At 41.2% G+C, this 17,500-nt stretch overlaps 1 protein-coding gene across 1 annotated transcript in view; it reads left to right on the plus strand.

Moving 5' to 3' along the window:
- Positions 1 to 17,500, plus strand: part of LOC135197759 (ephrin type-B receptor 2-like) — a gene marked incomplete in the record, with an annotated part of 698,018 nt that overhangs the window by 199,748 nt on the left and 480,770 nt on the right. The window contains 1 exon segment of the mRNA XM_064224842.1: positions 14,974 to 15,185. Coding sequence (XP_064080912.1) covers positions 15,005 to 15,185 — 181 coding nt within the window.

Genomic DNA, 17,500 nt, shown 5'->3' on the forward strand with positions numbered 1-17,500 from the left:
AATCCCTTTATAAAAATAAATAATAACGAAACACGATAGTAGCACCGATGAACACGCACGCTCGGATAAGCAACTGTCAGAGCATGAATTATGGCTTAGCCAACGCTTAGCCTTGATTAGCATATTGCGAACAATGATGGAAGACCCTTTTGATTCTAAGCTCCCCTTCGGGGTCGTGACCTCTTTCAGGTTGTATGGGAGTGACCTCTCTTTCTGTTTTATATTTATATATATATATATACACATAGGGTCTTCAGTAGTTGCAGGTACAAATAATATTTTTTCACTGGGACCATCCGTCTTTTGCAGGAAACGATTTAGTAGATAAAATATGTTAATACTCCCAGTCCTATATATATATATATATATATATATATATATATATATATATATATATATATATATATATATATATATATATTGTACATGGGCGTTCAGCACCCTTACGCATGCATATACAGGCATTTATAAGGCGTTTCCAATATGGCACAGTTTAGTTTTGGGTTGTTGTGTCTGGGTGTGACTTTCATCATAGGATTATTTCCCTCTGCTAGAAACCTTTCTTGTGATGTATTGGGGTGGTGTTAGTTTTCACGCAATTTTTTCATTTTTTTATGTTCGTTTGTTACGTCTTTCTTTGGTATTTCGGTTGTTTTGACTCCTTTTTTATATTTTCCTTCCAGTTACTATGGTTTGTTAAATTTTGTGCAAAGTTGGTTCTTCCATGAATTTGCAAAGTTCGTCTTCATGACGTTGAGTGTAAGTTTTTGCTTCTATTTCTTTATTAAAAAAAAATATATATAATGGGTTTTTGTTTTCTAAACTGTAGTTTTTTTGAGCAATCTTGATGAATTATTTATTCCTTTTATAAGTTTCATTACTTAACTTCATTAAAATTATTTTTTGGGGAGGTGTTTCATTCAAGCAGTGGATGATTATTTGTTAGTTTTTCTTTAATGAAAGAATTTCTATTTTACTTCATGAAGATGAGTTTTTTTGTGTGTGGGGGGGTGGGGGCTGCTGGGGGCTGGGGCTGGGGGGAGTTTTTTTTCATTCCAGCTATGGACATGATTTTTATGCTACAATTTTTTAGATTTTACTTTATTTGAAAAATTATATATATACGTTTTTTTAAAGTCCAGCACTGGTGCAGGAGGTGTCCCACGTCCCCCCCCCCGCCCTGTTTAGGCCGCCCCGTGAAGTCATCATCCCGCAAAAGGGTTGTGGTGACTTGTCCGTTCCGTCGTCTCATCCATTATCAATCCTTGGGTAGGCTGCGATTAAAATGAGACCCGCCGGATCACTCATGATTGATTGTAGGTGGCGGAAGGGCAGCCGGGAGGGTGGGGGGGTGGGGGGGGGGGGGGTGGGGGGGGGGGGGTCCTGTTTTGTTCGGAATTCCTTTTTCGTGGGGTCCTTCAGTTTTCTGGGTGGGGCAGGGGTGGTGTTGGTGCCCGATCGGTTAAGGAGGTGGTGTCTGGGTTTAAAAAGGGTGCTGTGGGTGTTGTCCTTTGGTTTTCGGAGGGGAATGCTTGTGGTGGGGCCGTGTTTAAGGCTAGGGGGCTATTTGTTGGGAATTCCTATTTCGTCGGGTCCTACGCTTTTCGGGAATGGGAGAGGGGGTGCCGGTACGGGAATGGTGCCTGGGTTGAAGGGTAGGGGTTAGGGGTAGGGGGGAAGAGGAAACATTCGGTGGGGGATTGTGGGTATTTCCGGGTAGTGGGTCAGGGATGTCATTCCTTTCTCGTGGGGTCCTACGCTGATCGGGGAGAGGGGGTCTGTATGGAATGGAGATGGCGTCAGGGTTTTAGGGGGAGGGGCAGGGGGAGTGGGTGAGTAAGGGTAGGAGCAGGGGAGGCTGCTTCGTTCTTATCATCCCGGCGCGGACTGGAAGCCTCCCAAAAGTCCATTCAGGACGTAGGAACCATTAGTCAAGATATCAAGGCCCCCAGGTTGCTTGCCCTTTGGAGGGAAACCGCTGCTACTGACGCAGATGCTCTCTGGAAAGTTTTTGTGGTTCCTGTGGGTTGATCGCCCTCTAATTCCCTTGTTACTGTAAAGGTTAACTCCCCCCCCCCCCCCCCTCTCTCTCTCTCTCTCTCTCTCTCTCTCTCTCTCTCTCTCTCTAGGCTCCTATAGAAACATATCAGAAATACGATTCCAGGTATGGCCTTGCATCAAAAATCTCTCTCTCTCTCTCTCTCTCTCTCTCTCTCCTCTCTCTCTCTCTAAAGCAGCAGGACTAAAGTGCAGCCAAAACATGATCATTCAGTGATATATTGTCACGAAATTCATGATCCGACTTTGAATTGGTGGCCGAAGGATAAAGATACCGACGTAAGAAATATGTTGGGCTGCTTATGGGTGAGGTGGGTAGGGGGGAGGTTAAGACAGATGGGTGGTGGGTTGGTTGGTGGGGGTAGGGAGTAATGGGCACAGAATCTCGATGGCCATGGTTGAGTGCCCGTGTGCTTTCCCTAGGTAGAGAGAGAGAGAGAGATGCCCTTTTATGCATGAGAATTTGTGCTTTGGCATCAAAGCGGTTCTTCCCTTTTTGAACACGGAAAGCAAACGTTAATCCCGTTTGCGGGACTTGAAAGGAGCACCTGAATAGCTCCATTACATTAGAGTCTCTCTCTCTCTCTCTCTCTCTCTCTCTCTCTCTCTCTCTCTCTCTCTCTCTCTGGCCTCCTCTATTCATGTAGGAGGCTGACTTTCATTATGTTTCCTGGTGCTTACGACGTTAAGACCCCAATTGAAAAAGTTATCCCAGTGAATGTCATCTCGGGTCGCTTTTGGTGGGACCTTTTGATATATTTTGCGGAGGTTAAAGCGAGAGGGAGACCTCGGAAAACTCGCCATTGACGAAGGAGTGACGCGACGAAAGGGAAGACGCCCAATTGGAATGAGTTAGGAGGACCTGTGTTAGCGCATCAAAAAGTCATTTCGACCATAATGGGGTTATTTTTTGTCTTTTGAAGTTCATTGTGGGGAAATGTATTGTGAAGTTCGTTATGTTAACGTTGGTAATGTTGGTCGTTTGCGCCGGTGATCGTCGCTTTTGTGAGTCCCATTTTTGTAGAACTCGATTAATTAAGCTTCATTCTGGTTAGATAGGCCTTTCGTTGGTGTAACCTTTTACCAATACACATGCACACCCTAAACATATAGACAGCATTTACAGGCGAACGTTAAGAAAGATGGTACTTTTACACTTTTGAAAAAAATGGGTCTGCCATTCACCCAAAAAAAAAAAAAAAAAAAAAAAAAAAAAAAAAAAAAAAAAAAAAAAAAAAAAGCTTTTGTATTTTCGTAGGTGTCAGACTGTAGATTTTTTTTCCCCCTCCAGTGTACTTTGGCTTAAGTCTACTATACATGACTGGCCCATGGTGATTTATGTGGTGAATTGAACCCCAGAGGACTTGAGAATTTGATATCATACATATTAGTTATCTGTTTAGTGTAAAATACCTGCATATTACGTATTTTTTTTATTTATTGTTCAGAATGTGTTTGTATTCTGAACTCATGTTGAAGAGATGAACTATTTATTCCACATGGCTGAGATAATATACTGCACAATTTTAATTAATTTGAAAGGATAATATTTCTCTCACTGATTCGATAAAATATTCCCTGTGGTGTAGATGCCTTACTCTGTGGAGCTTAGATGAAATACGCAGGATTAAGCTTACAATCCTTTTATAATCCTTACATTCTATGATGCTTAGGCGGAGTACTGATTTCTCTTTTAATAAATTAAAATAGGTTGAAATATATCTTTCCAACTAAATAGGACGGAATTATCGCCGAATCTCTGAATCTGAACCAAATTTAAAAGCCTGAACTAATTTACTGTATTATCCAGTGTACTGATATATAACTAAAATATTCAGGGTAACTTGGGTGAAAATTCTCAACACTTCCGAAAATCTTCAGGCGGCTCTGGGTGGCTGTGGCCATAACATCCCACTGGGAGGTTGTTTGGATCGCGTGGCCTCTCTCTCTCCTTCTCTCCTCTCCTCTTCTTCTTCTTCTTCCTTCCTTCTTTCCTTCTTTCTTCGGGGCACAATATTAGTTCGCCAACTGAAGTGGCAAAATTGCAAAAGGGCTCTGGGGTGGGAGTTGGGCGGGGGGGGGGGGTCGGGTGGGGGGGGGGGAAGGCTTGCGTTTCTTGGGCCAGACGGGCGTTGGAGGAAGAAGAGGGGAAGGGGTTGGGTGTAGAAGGGGGAGGGGGATGGAGGATTAGAAGGTTTGTGGGTTTTTGGGGGAGTGTCAGGATTCTAGCTGGGGCTTTTTGTTCTGATTCATGGGTCTGTAGAAAATGTGGCAAAATAAAGAGATATCGCAAAGTATTCCTCTCTCTCTCTACTCTCCTCTCTCTCTCTGTGTCTCTCTAAATCGCTCCTCTCTCTCTCATCTCTCTCTATCTCTCCTCTGTCTTTAGCTGAAAAATCTTTCTCTCTCTCTCTCTCTCTCTCTCTCTCTCTAGCGTCGGTCTATCTCTCTCTCTCTCTCCTAGGCGTTCGGTCTAAAAGGGTTCCTATCCCCAAAGGCGTTGTGATTGGAAGTTTCCGACACTGAGAAAGATCGGTTGGAAGTTACGAAAAATATGAGGAACTGGTATTGCTCTTATTGCCCTCGGCTCTCTATTCGTCTCTATCGATATGTCTTGTATTTATCTGCTTGATACACAGGCTGCGTCGTAGGATTCCTAACAGCTAACCTTTGAGTATATTTCTGATATGAATATTCCCGTAAGAAAGTTTTTTTTTTTTTTTTTTTTTTTTTTTTTTTTTTTTTTTTTTTTTTTTTGTTTTAGATTTTAAAGTTTACGGAGTGGTCGAAATTTGAGTTAGTAAATCATTTCACATTTAATTTTTAGCAGTTTATTTATTATTATGAACCGAAACACTAAAAATGATAAAAATAAATCCGATGCTTAGAATCTACCGTAATTGTCTTTTAAGTTTGTATATAGCTTGCCAGAAGCCGAAATCTTGCAAGATATTCGTAAACTATGAGTAGTATATGTATATGCAAATATATAAATGATATATATATATACACACACACACACACACACACCATATATATATATATTATATATATATATATAATATATATATATATATATATATATATATTTGTATATTTGGATCATTATTTTTCCTAAAAATATAACCCTTCTTAATAAATTTTCCGTCTTTCTCACTAGCGGAATGGATGATCCAAGGCTCTCTCTCTCTCTCTCTCCTCTCTCTCTCGTACTCTCTCTCTCTCTCTCTCTCTCACACACACACACACATACACACACGCACACACGCTTGATCCAATTCTGGTGTGTCTTCGTGATGTAAAAGCGGCAATGCGTGTGAGGTTCGTCGTACAGAGAATTGAATTTTATTGATGTTATCGCTCTTGTCGCCTGTTATTTGCATGAGATCTCGTTTCCACCTTTACTCTTCTTCGTCTTCCTACTTCGCCGAGCGTTAAATGTTTTGGCCTCGGCGTTTGTTTTGTTCATTCCTTCTTCTTCTTCTTCTTCTGTTTTTCCCCATCTTCTAAATTCAGTTAGTCTTAATTTTAGTTTTAGTTTGTCGCTTGTTATTCGTAAAAGATCTCCTTCCTTTCCTCGTCAGTCTATTTTTCCTCCTCCTCCTCCTCCTCCTCCAGTTATATAGGATTTGTTTTCCTTTCCTCACCTCACCTATCTGTTTTGTCTCATCCTTATATATATCTATATATATATATATATATATATATATATATATATATATATAATATATATATATATATATATTATCTATGTATATGTATGTATATATTCTGTTCCCTTTCCTCTCCTTTCTATTTTTCCTCCTCCTCCTTCTCCTCTTCCTCCTGCATGCCTTCTCTGTCTGCCTTCTTCATCGCCTTGTGAGATTAAACAAGAAGTCTGCTCCCGTACCATTTCATGTATTTTCTAATGTCTTTTTTTTTTCACCTAAAGAGGATTTCAGATGCGCTCTCTCTCTCTCTCTCTCTCTCTCTCTCTCTCTCTCTCTCTCTCTCTCTCTCTCTCAGGTTACAAGACTTACGGAGAGACCCATTCTCTCATTCATGTCTTGGCTCGTAAATCATGGAATTTTGTCTGCTACGAAGGATCAATTATCTCTCTCTCTCTCTCTCTCTCTCTCTCTCTCTCTCTGAGATTTCTCTGGAAGTTGTTGCTTGTGTTGTACACCTCTAAATACGATAAGTTAGGCATGCGGGTAATGTATAAATAAATTTATAATTGTAGGTTATAAAACGAACCAAATTATAAGATAAATAGAGGTCATTTTACTAAACAGCGGGATTGCATATAGAAATAATTACCTATGCAAGAGAAAGAGAGAGAGAGAGAGAGAGAGAGAGAGACCAGGCAATCATTTCAATCGTTCTTGATATTCGCCCCCAATCTCAACCATAGATAAGAGGTACAAGAATAAGGTTGACACTCATTCTCTCTCTCTCTCTCCTCTCTCTCTCTCTCTCTCTCTCTAGCGTAGGTAATTGTTCCTCCGAGCAATGTCTTTCATCGGTTGAAACAGAAGCAGTAGCGAACGGGACTCTGCTTTGTAGAACAGTGAATTTATAAGTGCTCAATTGCGATCATTATCATCATCATTATCACCACCATTATCATTATCATCGTCGTCCTTCACTATCTTTAGAATTGGTGCCAAATGCCTCCATAAATCTGATCAGTTATTCATCTCCCGGCAGAGAATCCTTTGCATTTGGAAGGCATTCCTCTGGGATTATTATTATTATTCTTGCCATGAATCTCTCTCTCTCTCTCTCTCTCTCTCTCTCTCTCTCTCTCTCTCTCTCTCTCTGTGCTCAGTTATGTGTCATCTTCATCTATTAGTATTCATATCTGTTCGTCTTCGAATATTCATGATGGGCAGGATATGCTATTGCAATATCAATCTATAGCAGGACATTTCTCATCATGATACGTTTTCTTCGCTTATTTTTACAGAAAAATGCTTTCTTATTATTATGGTGAACGTACTTGTAAAAACATGCAGTTATTTCATTAGTATAAGTATAAATATAATTTCAGTAGTATTACTCATTATTCTGGGGAATTTACATATATAGAAAGCTTAATGAAATGATTTATTTGCATAGGTATGAATAACAATTTGTATGTGCCTGAATTTCTCGCCCATGGATTCTTAAGTTTGAGCTGAATACGTAAATATTTTTTTTTATTAAAAAAGGGTTCTTCTTCTTCTTCTTCTTCTTCTTCTTCTTCTTCTTCTTCTTGTCGTTCTTTCGCCCTGTCACCCGTAGGACATACGCCAATCATTGCAGGAAATCACGGGAATTGGCCCGCCGTAATTCAAAAGCAGCGCTCTGGAAGCTCGCTGGTGAGTCCTGCGGTAGGAATCGGTTAATTCTAACATTGAACATCGAAATAGTTATAATTTCGTCAATGATAATTCCACCACCACCACCTCCTCCTCCTCCTCCTCCTCGGAACTTTAAGTGATTCTCATCAGTTCGCGCATAAATACGAGAAGATCCGATCGGCTGGTGAAAACCTCCTCTCTCATAGTGATGGTCTTCCTCATGGTGAGAAGGATTATGGTGGTGGTGGTGGTGAATAGGATTATGGTGATTTATAGCTTTTTTTTTTTTCAATGGGTTTGGCATTTTATCCCCCCTCCCTTTTTTTTTCTATAAATATATTTCACCATTTGTAAGCTTCATGTCATGTCTTATATTTATCTTTATTTTTTGTTCATTTGTTTATGTTTTTTTTTTACGTTCCATCATCCCCTTTTCCTCTTAATCGATTTGCTCTCTCTCTCTCTCTCTCTCTCTCTCTCTCTCTCTCTCTCTCTCTCTCTCTTACCTTCATCAGTATTCGTCCCAGAGTTTGTGCAGCTTCATCCTGGACTTCCCACCCTCCTCCTCCTCCTCCTCCTCCTAACTAGTTTATGATAATGACCGATCACTGATGGCCCTTGAAGAAGTCCACCTGGTTTTCGGAAGAGGATTTTGTTACAGCCGGGGCCAGGAAGCAGATGGGTGAGGGGGCAGGGGTGGTGGGTGAGGTTATTGTTGGGTGGGGTTGGGTCATCATGATCGCTCCCAAGGGTGAAACTGGGGCAGGCATCGCTGGGGGCTTTTAATTGCTTTATTGGGTTTCTTCATGATGACCTCTAACGATCGACGTTGGCTGGGTCGAAGATTGTGTCATTTGGCTGGCGAGGTCTCATTGTCTCATTGTGACTCATTGCTATTCAGACCCCGAGATGATAGGGTCTTTTGTTTTGTGTTATGGCATCCTGTGTCTCGTGCCAGTGCCCCACAAGAGGTCATGGTAGGTTATCTGCCAATGGCGACCGAGAATTCGATATTGGTCACCCATCCAGACATTTTCCAGATCCAGTGTTCATATTTTTTTATTCTTTACCTTTCTTTTGGGGGACATTATACTGTCACTTGATTGCGATTCGGAATTGTCCCCCCCCCCCCCCCCCCCCCCCCCCGACACACACACACACACACAGCCCCCTCGGTATGACTTTATTATATACTTCATTTGTTATTTTCAGTAACCGTTATCAAACATCTATAGCACCCACACACACCACACAACACACACACACACACACACACACACACACACCACACACCACATATATATATATATATTATATATATATATATATTAATATATATATATATACACACCACACACATTTGCAGACACCATTCCACATTTTTTATAATTTTACTGAATAAAATAGAGAGCCTCCATTCTAGCATTTATATCCTTAGTTGTGATAGAGAGAGAGAGAGAGAGAGAGAGAGAGAGAGAGAGAGATGATGGAGAGAGGAGAGAGATAACATTAATAGCCTATTTATATTCCAGATCTCCAACGGGCCATTCCAACGGGAAATATAAACCTTAGTACTATTTTGGTCGCGATTTATGAGGCAAATGCGGTGGGAATTTCAGCTCCTCCTCCCCCCCCCCCTCCCGCTCCCTCCCCCCTGCTGTGCGTGGTAGCCAACGTTTCAGGGCACTGGGTGGGGGTGCCAAGGATGTGTCATAGGTGAGGGTGGAAAGGGGGGCAGGGGAAGGTGGTCAAGACCCTCTTTTCTCCTGTTTCCTTAGCTTCTTATTCCGTGCCACCTTTCCCTGTCTTCTCCACCCCTTCCCGTGTCCCTTTTTCCGTAGATATTCACGCCTTTTCGTTGGGGGACCCTTAAACCCCCCCCTCTCCGCCCCATCCCTAGAACGCCACACATAGCCCGATTAGGCGGCCAAGCAGCCCCCCCCCCCATGCCCCCCCCCCCCCCCCTCACTCAGCATATTCGGTAGGGGCATCTAAGCTCTAGACGTATATAATTTATTTAGGGATTGTTGATACCCCCCTCCCACCACCTCTCTCTCGAGGTGTATGGAACCACACCACAGGCAGCCTTTTTTGTGGGTATTCTCTCTCTCTCTCTCTCTCTCTCTCTCTCTCTCTCTCTCTCTCTCCCCGCACTATATATATAATATCAAGCATTGAGAAAGAGCCGCCTAAGAAGGCAAACGCTATCAGGTTCGGATTTGGGTTGGCATTGGTATACTGTAAAGGGGAATGTGGGATGGGAAGGGGAGAGGAGGGGCATTTCCCCCTTTTCTTTCCCCGGTTTGGCCCTTCTTCCCTCGTGAAGAGGACCTCCCTAAGGTCCAGGGGTGCATCTTAAATTTGGATGACGCAGCATCAAAAATGGAGGGAACACCAGGAAATAATGGCGGCTGGATCGTGCCCCGACATCCTAATGACGCATTGAAAGCGGCCTCCTGAGGATTAAGAGGAAGGGCTGGGGCTTCCCAGGGCACAGGTGGCTATATAGGTGGTTTCACGCGCGTGCCCACGTGCGCGCAACCATAAACGCGCGGGCGCATGGTCAGTTCCGATGTTTCCTTTTCGTAATTGCAGCTGGTTTCAGATTGTTTTGTTGCTTGGTGTTGCCAAACTTTTTTTTTTCTTTCTTTTTGTGAGACCTGAGTCTTTTCTTTTAATGTGAAGTGGCCAATTGAGTCCTTCATTAATGTTATGTGGTTGGTTTTTAATTTGCCTGTCTCAGTTAGTCACAAGTAGTTGTTTATATAGCAATGATGACAGATGAAATTGAGTCATTCATTAATAATAATAATAGTAATAATAATAATAATAATGATAATAATAATTTCAGATCACAACCGCATGCAAGGACTGATTGCATCATTTATTAATACTTAGATCCAGTAAAAAGGCGACGGGAGTAATTGCAACTCAGATTAGGCCCCTGTCATCAAAGGTATAGAAAATTCGTCGTCTGGAGAAGTAGAAAAAAAATGATAATTCATCTCCTTTTCTATATTTTTTGTGAACTTAGGCAGTTCCAGTCATTCCAGTGTAACAGGGTCGAAGTCAATATAAGGCCCTTTTGGTGGAGCGGATCTCTCTCTCTCTCTCTCTCTCTCTCTCTTTCCGTCGCACATCGTCTTCTCATCTCCACTCATTCTCTCTCTCGGCCTTTTTCCTCGTCTTCGCCATACTAGTGCAGTACGCTCTTTCCATCTCTCTTGTCTTCTAGTGTAATCTTTCTAAGGAGAATTTCAGCTCTCTCTCTCTCTCTCTCTCTCTCTCTCTCTCTCTCTCTCTCTCTCTCTCTCCCCGAGGGTACCACCACCAGTGTCACTTCTATTTGTCTCATTCCACCGTTATTGGATTAGAAAATAAGAGAGAAAGTTTGGCCGGGACCCCGTTCCGGCCATAAAAGTTCGATGGCGTTATTCATTCCGCCGATAAGCTCCCGTAACTTGTTAGGAGACGATGTCTTCCCTGGCCCACTCGGGAGATCGTCTGATCGTCTGCTTTGTGTGTGTGTGTGTGTGTTTGGTCAAATTTGTTTGTTTATCCAGTTGTTTGTTGTTTCTCCTCATTTTATTTTTATTAGCGTCTCTCTCTTAACCTTGTTGCGTCATTTTGGTCAAGTTTGTTTATTTTTCTAGTTTGTCGTTTCTCTTCATTTTTTTATTAGCGTCTCTCTCTTAACCTGGTTGCTTCATTTTGGTCAGGTTTGTATTTAATTTCTAATTTTTTTCTTTTTATTTATATATATATATATATATATATATATATATATATATATATATATATATATATATATTATCTATATATATAATATATTATGTGTGCGTGTTTGTGTGTGTAATAGCGCCTCTCTCTTAAGCTGGCTGCTTCATGTTGGTCAAATTTCTATTGTTTCAGTTGTTTATTGATTCTCTTCTTTTTTCTCAATATCTTCTCTCGTTTTAGCTGGTGGCTTTATTTACTTCGTTTACAGGTGCTGTTGTGGTCACTGCTATGTTGCTTTTAAGGAAAGAGTCCCTCCACCCTCTTCAGCAGTGTCAGCTTGGCATCACCCCCACCCGTCAGGCTATCATTTCCTTTCCAGTTTTACTTTCTTTCTTCGGATCTTGGCCAGTTAAGGGCGTGAATTGCCTGTTGTATCAGCTTTTCCATATAACGAATAGTGGGTAAAATAAGTTTATATGTAATGCTGAAATATCTCTGACGCAATTTCCCTTTATCTCTCTACTCTTTGGAAGCTTGAATTTCAAGTCTGCGAGCTTGTTCCATATGAACAGGGTTCATCCTTTGAATAATAATAAGAATAAAAATAAGAATCTGCGTACGAATGTGAATCCGTTATATAGCATAATCGGTATCTTAATGATCATCAACGTCAGGTCATTTCGTATATAACAATTTCTAGAGATGATTGCAGATGATCGGCTATTTACAGTATTTCACCTTTTATTCTGTTGCTGCTAATGACTGATTCGATGTCACCTGTATTTTAGCCTCTTTATTTTGCCCTCGTAAGTGGTGCGTGAACTCACGAACATCTTACAACTTCGTCCAGGGAATGCGAGGCAGTTTTTGGCTATTGACGAAGGACGCTCCCTATGAATAAGATGCTTGCGTAAAGGATCGCTCTTCCTCCTAACTCCATTGTGGAGTTCTGGATCCTTTTGTCTAACGGCCGACCTAATTCTTAGGGTCCTCTGCGTTTCCGGATAGCTGTGGAATCAAGTTGGAAGTGATGTCGGTAGGTAGGAAGGTGCGGGAGGTTGTTTGCTTTCGAACAAAAGTAAATAAAACGGTGACAATTTAGTCTGGGTTTGTCATGTCGTCTATTGGAGTACATTCTCTCTCTCTCTCTCTCTCTCTCTCTCTCTCTCTCTCTCTCTATCTGTGTGTGTGTGTGTGTGTGTTTGGGGCTTACCCTCTGATCATAAGTAGTTATAGTGGTTTACAAACCAGTTACATTGCGTTTGACCTATCTCGCTCTCTTTTACGCAGGTCAAGAAGAGGTCAAAAGTCCTTCTCTCGGGAATTCCCGATTCAGTCGATCCTCTCATCATAATTAACTCGATGTTCTTGATGTAATTAACCAGGACCACGATTAATTACGATCAGTCGTACGGGACGTCATTATATTCGTCCGTGCTGTAATTGTGCAACGACATTTGTTTTGGTGTCATTAATTATACTGTCACTGTTGGTCGTGATTGATCGTTGTCATTCGAGGCTAAATTAGATTATTTGTATTGTGTAGTTTTGGCTGTCCCCTGAAAATTACTCGGAATTTAATGTTTATTTTATTTATTTTTTTATTTTTTTTACTTTTATTTTTTTTCTTTCGTTTTCTTAATCCGTTGGATGATTAATTTGTCAGCACTTGGTTACTTTGTCTTTAGCCCAGATATGTGAACGGTTATTTTGCAATAATAATATGTTAGAACCCCTCTCTCTCTCTCTCTCTCTCTCTCTCTCTCTCTCTCTCTCTCTCTCTCTCTCTCTCACACACACATATACACATATATATTATATATAAATATTATATGCATATAAATACTTTGTATATAGAGATATACGCACACACACACACCAAAACATAATGTGTGTATGTGTTTGTGTGTCTTTTTGCATTTATTTATTTCTATTCAGCCATTCATCTACTATTGTAATTTGAGTCAATTTCGCTCGCAGTCCAATTAAAAGAACAATGCCATTCAGTTAACGAATCATTGCAAAAAGCTTCCTGACTTTACGAATATACTACTATACACACCCCACCCTCCTATTACACCCTCCTATTACAGTGTCATACGTCGCTGTAATTCGCCTCCGCTACTCACGGAATTTACGATACCTCCTTTCTTTTGTTGTTAATTATCAGCGTGTCTTCTGCGTTGCCATTGTCTCCCGACGGAGCGTAATTCTCGGCAATTGACGTTCGTCATTGTCTTGCTTTTCATGGTTGGGAGGCAAAACGGGTTGTAATGACTCGAAAATGCAGTTCTTTTCAAAGGTGACTAGAGAAACAGCGATTCTTAGTTCCTGCTTGTATTATTATTATTATTATTATTATTATTATTATTATTATTATTATTATTATTATTATTATTATTGTAGTTGTTTTCCGTCCTATTCTGGGATGAGATCGATTGCTTGATGTTCTCTATCAGAATGGCTGTAACACAGCAGCTGTTACTAGCTACTAAGCTATATCAAAATCACGAATTACACTATTGCAGTGAATAAAAATAATTTATCCGACAGTGAATGTAACGAATATGAAGATCTCTCTCTCTCTCTCTCTCTCTCTCTCTCTCTCTCTCTCTCTCTCTCTCTTGGAAACTCATTTGTGATTCCTCTCTCCAGAGGCGAAGGAGTTCCTAGCGATTCTATACACATTGGAGTGTGCATTATAATATCCCTTTTAACTTTGCTCATTACTCACAAACGTGATTCAACTTTCCATTTCACACCGCTTTAAGTTGACTCATTAATCTCTCTCTCTCTCTCTCTCTCTCTCTCTCTCTCTCTCTCTCTCTCTCTCTCTCTCTCTCTCTCTCTGACACTCAAACACAGTGTGATTGCACTCTTGTTTATTAACATCCTCAGCGTTTTTGCAGATATTTTCGAACCCTGTCTGCCCTTTACAAAATTGTTTTGATAAGTTGACTCATAGTAATTTCTTTTTTATCTTTTTCATTTTTAGCACATTTATCAACCTGCTAGATTTCATCTGTGAACAATATGGTCGAGTTTTATTGTGTTGAGCGAAAGAATTATATTTAGTTGGCAATTTTCGCTCTTTGTACTGTACAGAAATAATGAAAAGCGGAGAAAGTTTGTTATATTGCCTATAATCCCCTCTTCCTTTTCCTTCTTTCTCCTTCCCCGTCACATTCCAGCCACGACGGTAAATTTTGTAAGGACGGTAGCTGAGGAGAGTGAAGAGAGAGAGAGAGAGAGAGAGAGAGTAGAGAGGGTTACGTAGTTAAGCCCCCGGGAGGCTGCCTGAAAGAAAAACCAAAGTCAGAACGATTACAATAACTTTCACACAAACCTCACCGAGATGAACCATGTCCGTGCCTCTCTCTCTCTCTCTCTCTCTCTCTCTCTCTCTCTCTCTCTCTCAAGTGAAACTTTTGATGCTAGCAACTTCCTGGATTTTTTTCTTTTACTTGATCTTTCTGCATGGGTTTGTCCATAGTGGGATTTTGTTTCCCCCAAGTTGTGTGTGTGTGTGTTGTCCTGGAGAAGTTGTTTCGCTCTGGTTGTTGGCCTTGGGGTTTGCTGTTTATTTATAGTTATTAATGGGTTAAATTACGATATCATTTGTTTTTGCAGTTGTTTCGTTTCGTTTGTGTACTCTTGGTGTGTCCTTTTTAGTGATTGTTATTACAGTTTTAAATTATAATATTATGTTGTTTTTTTTATAGCCGAGCCTATGTTATTATTATTGTTATTTTATACCAGATCACATTCATGTATAGCATCTGATTTATTTTTTGTTTTATGAAAATGAAAAAAAATGTTATTAATGCGTCAATGTTGGTAACTAATTTTATTTTCCGTCTCTTTGCAGGTTATGTTATTAACTTAAGGTGGTAGGCCTCATGAAGGGTGTGGTGAGCGGCGGGGGCATCAGCGAGGGGCGGTGCCCCCAGGCTGCTCCCCATAGGACCAAGAGCTCCCCCAGGCAAGCTCGCCTTGGTGGTAGCCGAACGCACCCACTCCTGCTAGGGCCCCTGCTCATCGGCCTGCTTCTGCTGGCAGCCTTTGCACGCGCTGAACAAGGTAAGGAAGTCTGTTTTTTATAATATATACATATATATCTATATATATATATATATATATATATATATATATATATATATATATATATATATATATATGTATGTATGTAGGTATATAAATTATGCGCAATTTATTTTTTCTTTGACACGTTTTGATTTCTGCGTCTTCCGCTAATGTAGCTAATTCGCACTGAACAAGGAAATCTCTGTCACCCTGACTGAGCTAAGCAAGAGGATTGTTCTTTTTACATTGAAAATGATGTCCCTTTCTATCGGTGTCATTTTTTATTTTTTTTTTATTTTTTTTTTATTATTTATTTTTTTGTTGACATTAAGGGGAGGAATGTCATTGTATATATACTTATGCTTGTCTTTTTGTTCTATATGAGAGACGGGCGTCAGGGATAAGTAGTTTCGCGAAGCTTCAAGACTAGTTTTTTTCAGCAGATACCAAATGGCTGGTAAAGTCTTTTTTTATATTTTATTTTTTAATTTTTTTTTCGTGTTTCGGAAATCAAAGGCGGGACACTTCGCCCAGACACCGAACTCACTTTCTACAAAGACTAAAGAACAATAAAAAAACGAAAAGGGAGGAAGAGGTAACCCTGGAAAAGAGAGAGGGAGGGAGAGAGAGAGAGAAAGACTGACTTTTGTTTTTTCTTTTGTAATTGGCGGAGCGAATGGCGTATCACCCTTATTCTTCATTCCTCCCCTCCCTCCCTCCCTCCTTCCACAAAGCCACCAGCCAGCATTATCCTCCTCTCCCCCTTCCCCTTCCCATAATACTGTAGCTCGGTTCCCAGCCCCGGTACATAAGGCACGCAGCATTCAAGTCTCTCACTAGTGGAAACACCCCCGGAGAAAGTGGTATCGGATCGGATCCTCCCAGTCATTATTCTGTGGCTGTGCCGTGCGCGCCCGCCCGCCGCCCGCCTGCCTGCCTGCGCCCATGAGGTCACATACCCTTCACCTCCTAACCCCCCCCCCCAACCCCCCCCCCCCCTCTCTATCCACCTTTCCCACCCCCACACTACCTCCCCCAACACCTCTATCCCGTCCTGTTCGTCTATCCCATTCGCGATGGGGTGGGTGGGGTTGTTTTTTTGGGGGTGATGGGCTGGGTCCCACCCTATCCTGCCCTTTTCCCCATATGAGCCATAGAAGAAGTGCTGGGATACCCTTTCCTCCAAGCCTCCTACCCCAATCCCGTCCTGGCTGTATAGGAGGTGCCCAATTCAGCTCTGGTCCGTAGGGGGAGGAAAGCCGAGAGCCGATGCGAAGACCAGAGGTAAATTTCTCGTATTTTCTCATAAGGTAAATTCTCCGCTTCAGATATAAAGGTCTTTTTAACTGTATTTGAGAATGAAGTCATGGGCAAATCTCCAGCTATAAGAAGGGTGGCTGCCCGTCGTCTCCTTAGGCCACGAGCTGAATAGCTCTCACGTTACGAATTTGGAAGGAATTGTGCCGACGCCTCCCGGGAAATTTGGGAGAAAAAATGTATATAAAGATCGCGATCGGAGAAATTCTGCGCTGCAGGTATTGTAGAGTTTTCCTTCGGGTCGGTGTTGGATGTTTGTTTGATCTTGTGAAAATGGCTGTTCTGGTACGAGTCGAAATGATTATTATGTTTTATCTTCACAATTCCGACTTGTTGCAGGATATTTATAGAGGTAATGGATTTAAATATCTTATTTGAGTAATAATGAGAATTTTCTGTTAGAGCCAAAAAATGAGTGCGCCATGAAAAGTTCTTTCATGTGGAAACTCTTTTGAGGCGTTGATAATCATTTGTGCATATTCCTTTATTGATAAGCGTCAAGATGTTTAAACATTTTCATTTCAAAAGACCCTCCATTTTATCGAGAGGAATTCCCTGATATTTAGTCTCCGGTAAAGGTTGCCAGTGTCCCAGGAGATCGAAAGGTCACATTGACCCCAAACAGTCTGATGCGAAAAATTCCAACATTGGTTTCAGGAGACCCAAATAAAAACGAGAGCTGCCGACCAAAAAAGTCTGTTAGTGAAAATGATGACGGCGCGTAAGGATTTTAATTATTTCGAGTAATTAGGCAGAACAATTAAAAAGGATAGGGTCCAGGGAAATGCTAATTAAATTAGAGCTTAAATAAGACAGGAGGAAGCCTTGGGTCGAGACAGACGTGGAAAAAGGGCGAGTGGCAAATGGATATTCGTTTGTTTCAGATGTTGATAGAATATGTTTATGAAATAGAGGAAGAATGAGAAGTGAAAGTTCGAAGAGCGAGGTTAGAAAATCTCTGAGAATGTAAGAAGAGAAAGTGGCACTTACTGTAT

This window comes from Macrobrachium nipponense, chromosome 21 (genome assembly GCF_015104395.2).
Source record: "Macrobrachium nipponense isolate FS-2020 chromosome 21, ASM1510439v2, whole genome shotgun sequence".
NCBI classification, from domain to species: Eukaryota; Metazoa; Arthropoda; class Malacostraca; order Decapoda; family Palaemonidae; genus Macrobrachium; species Macrobrachium nipponense.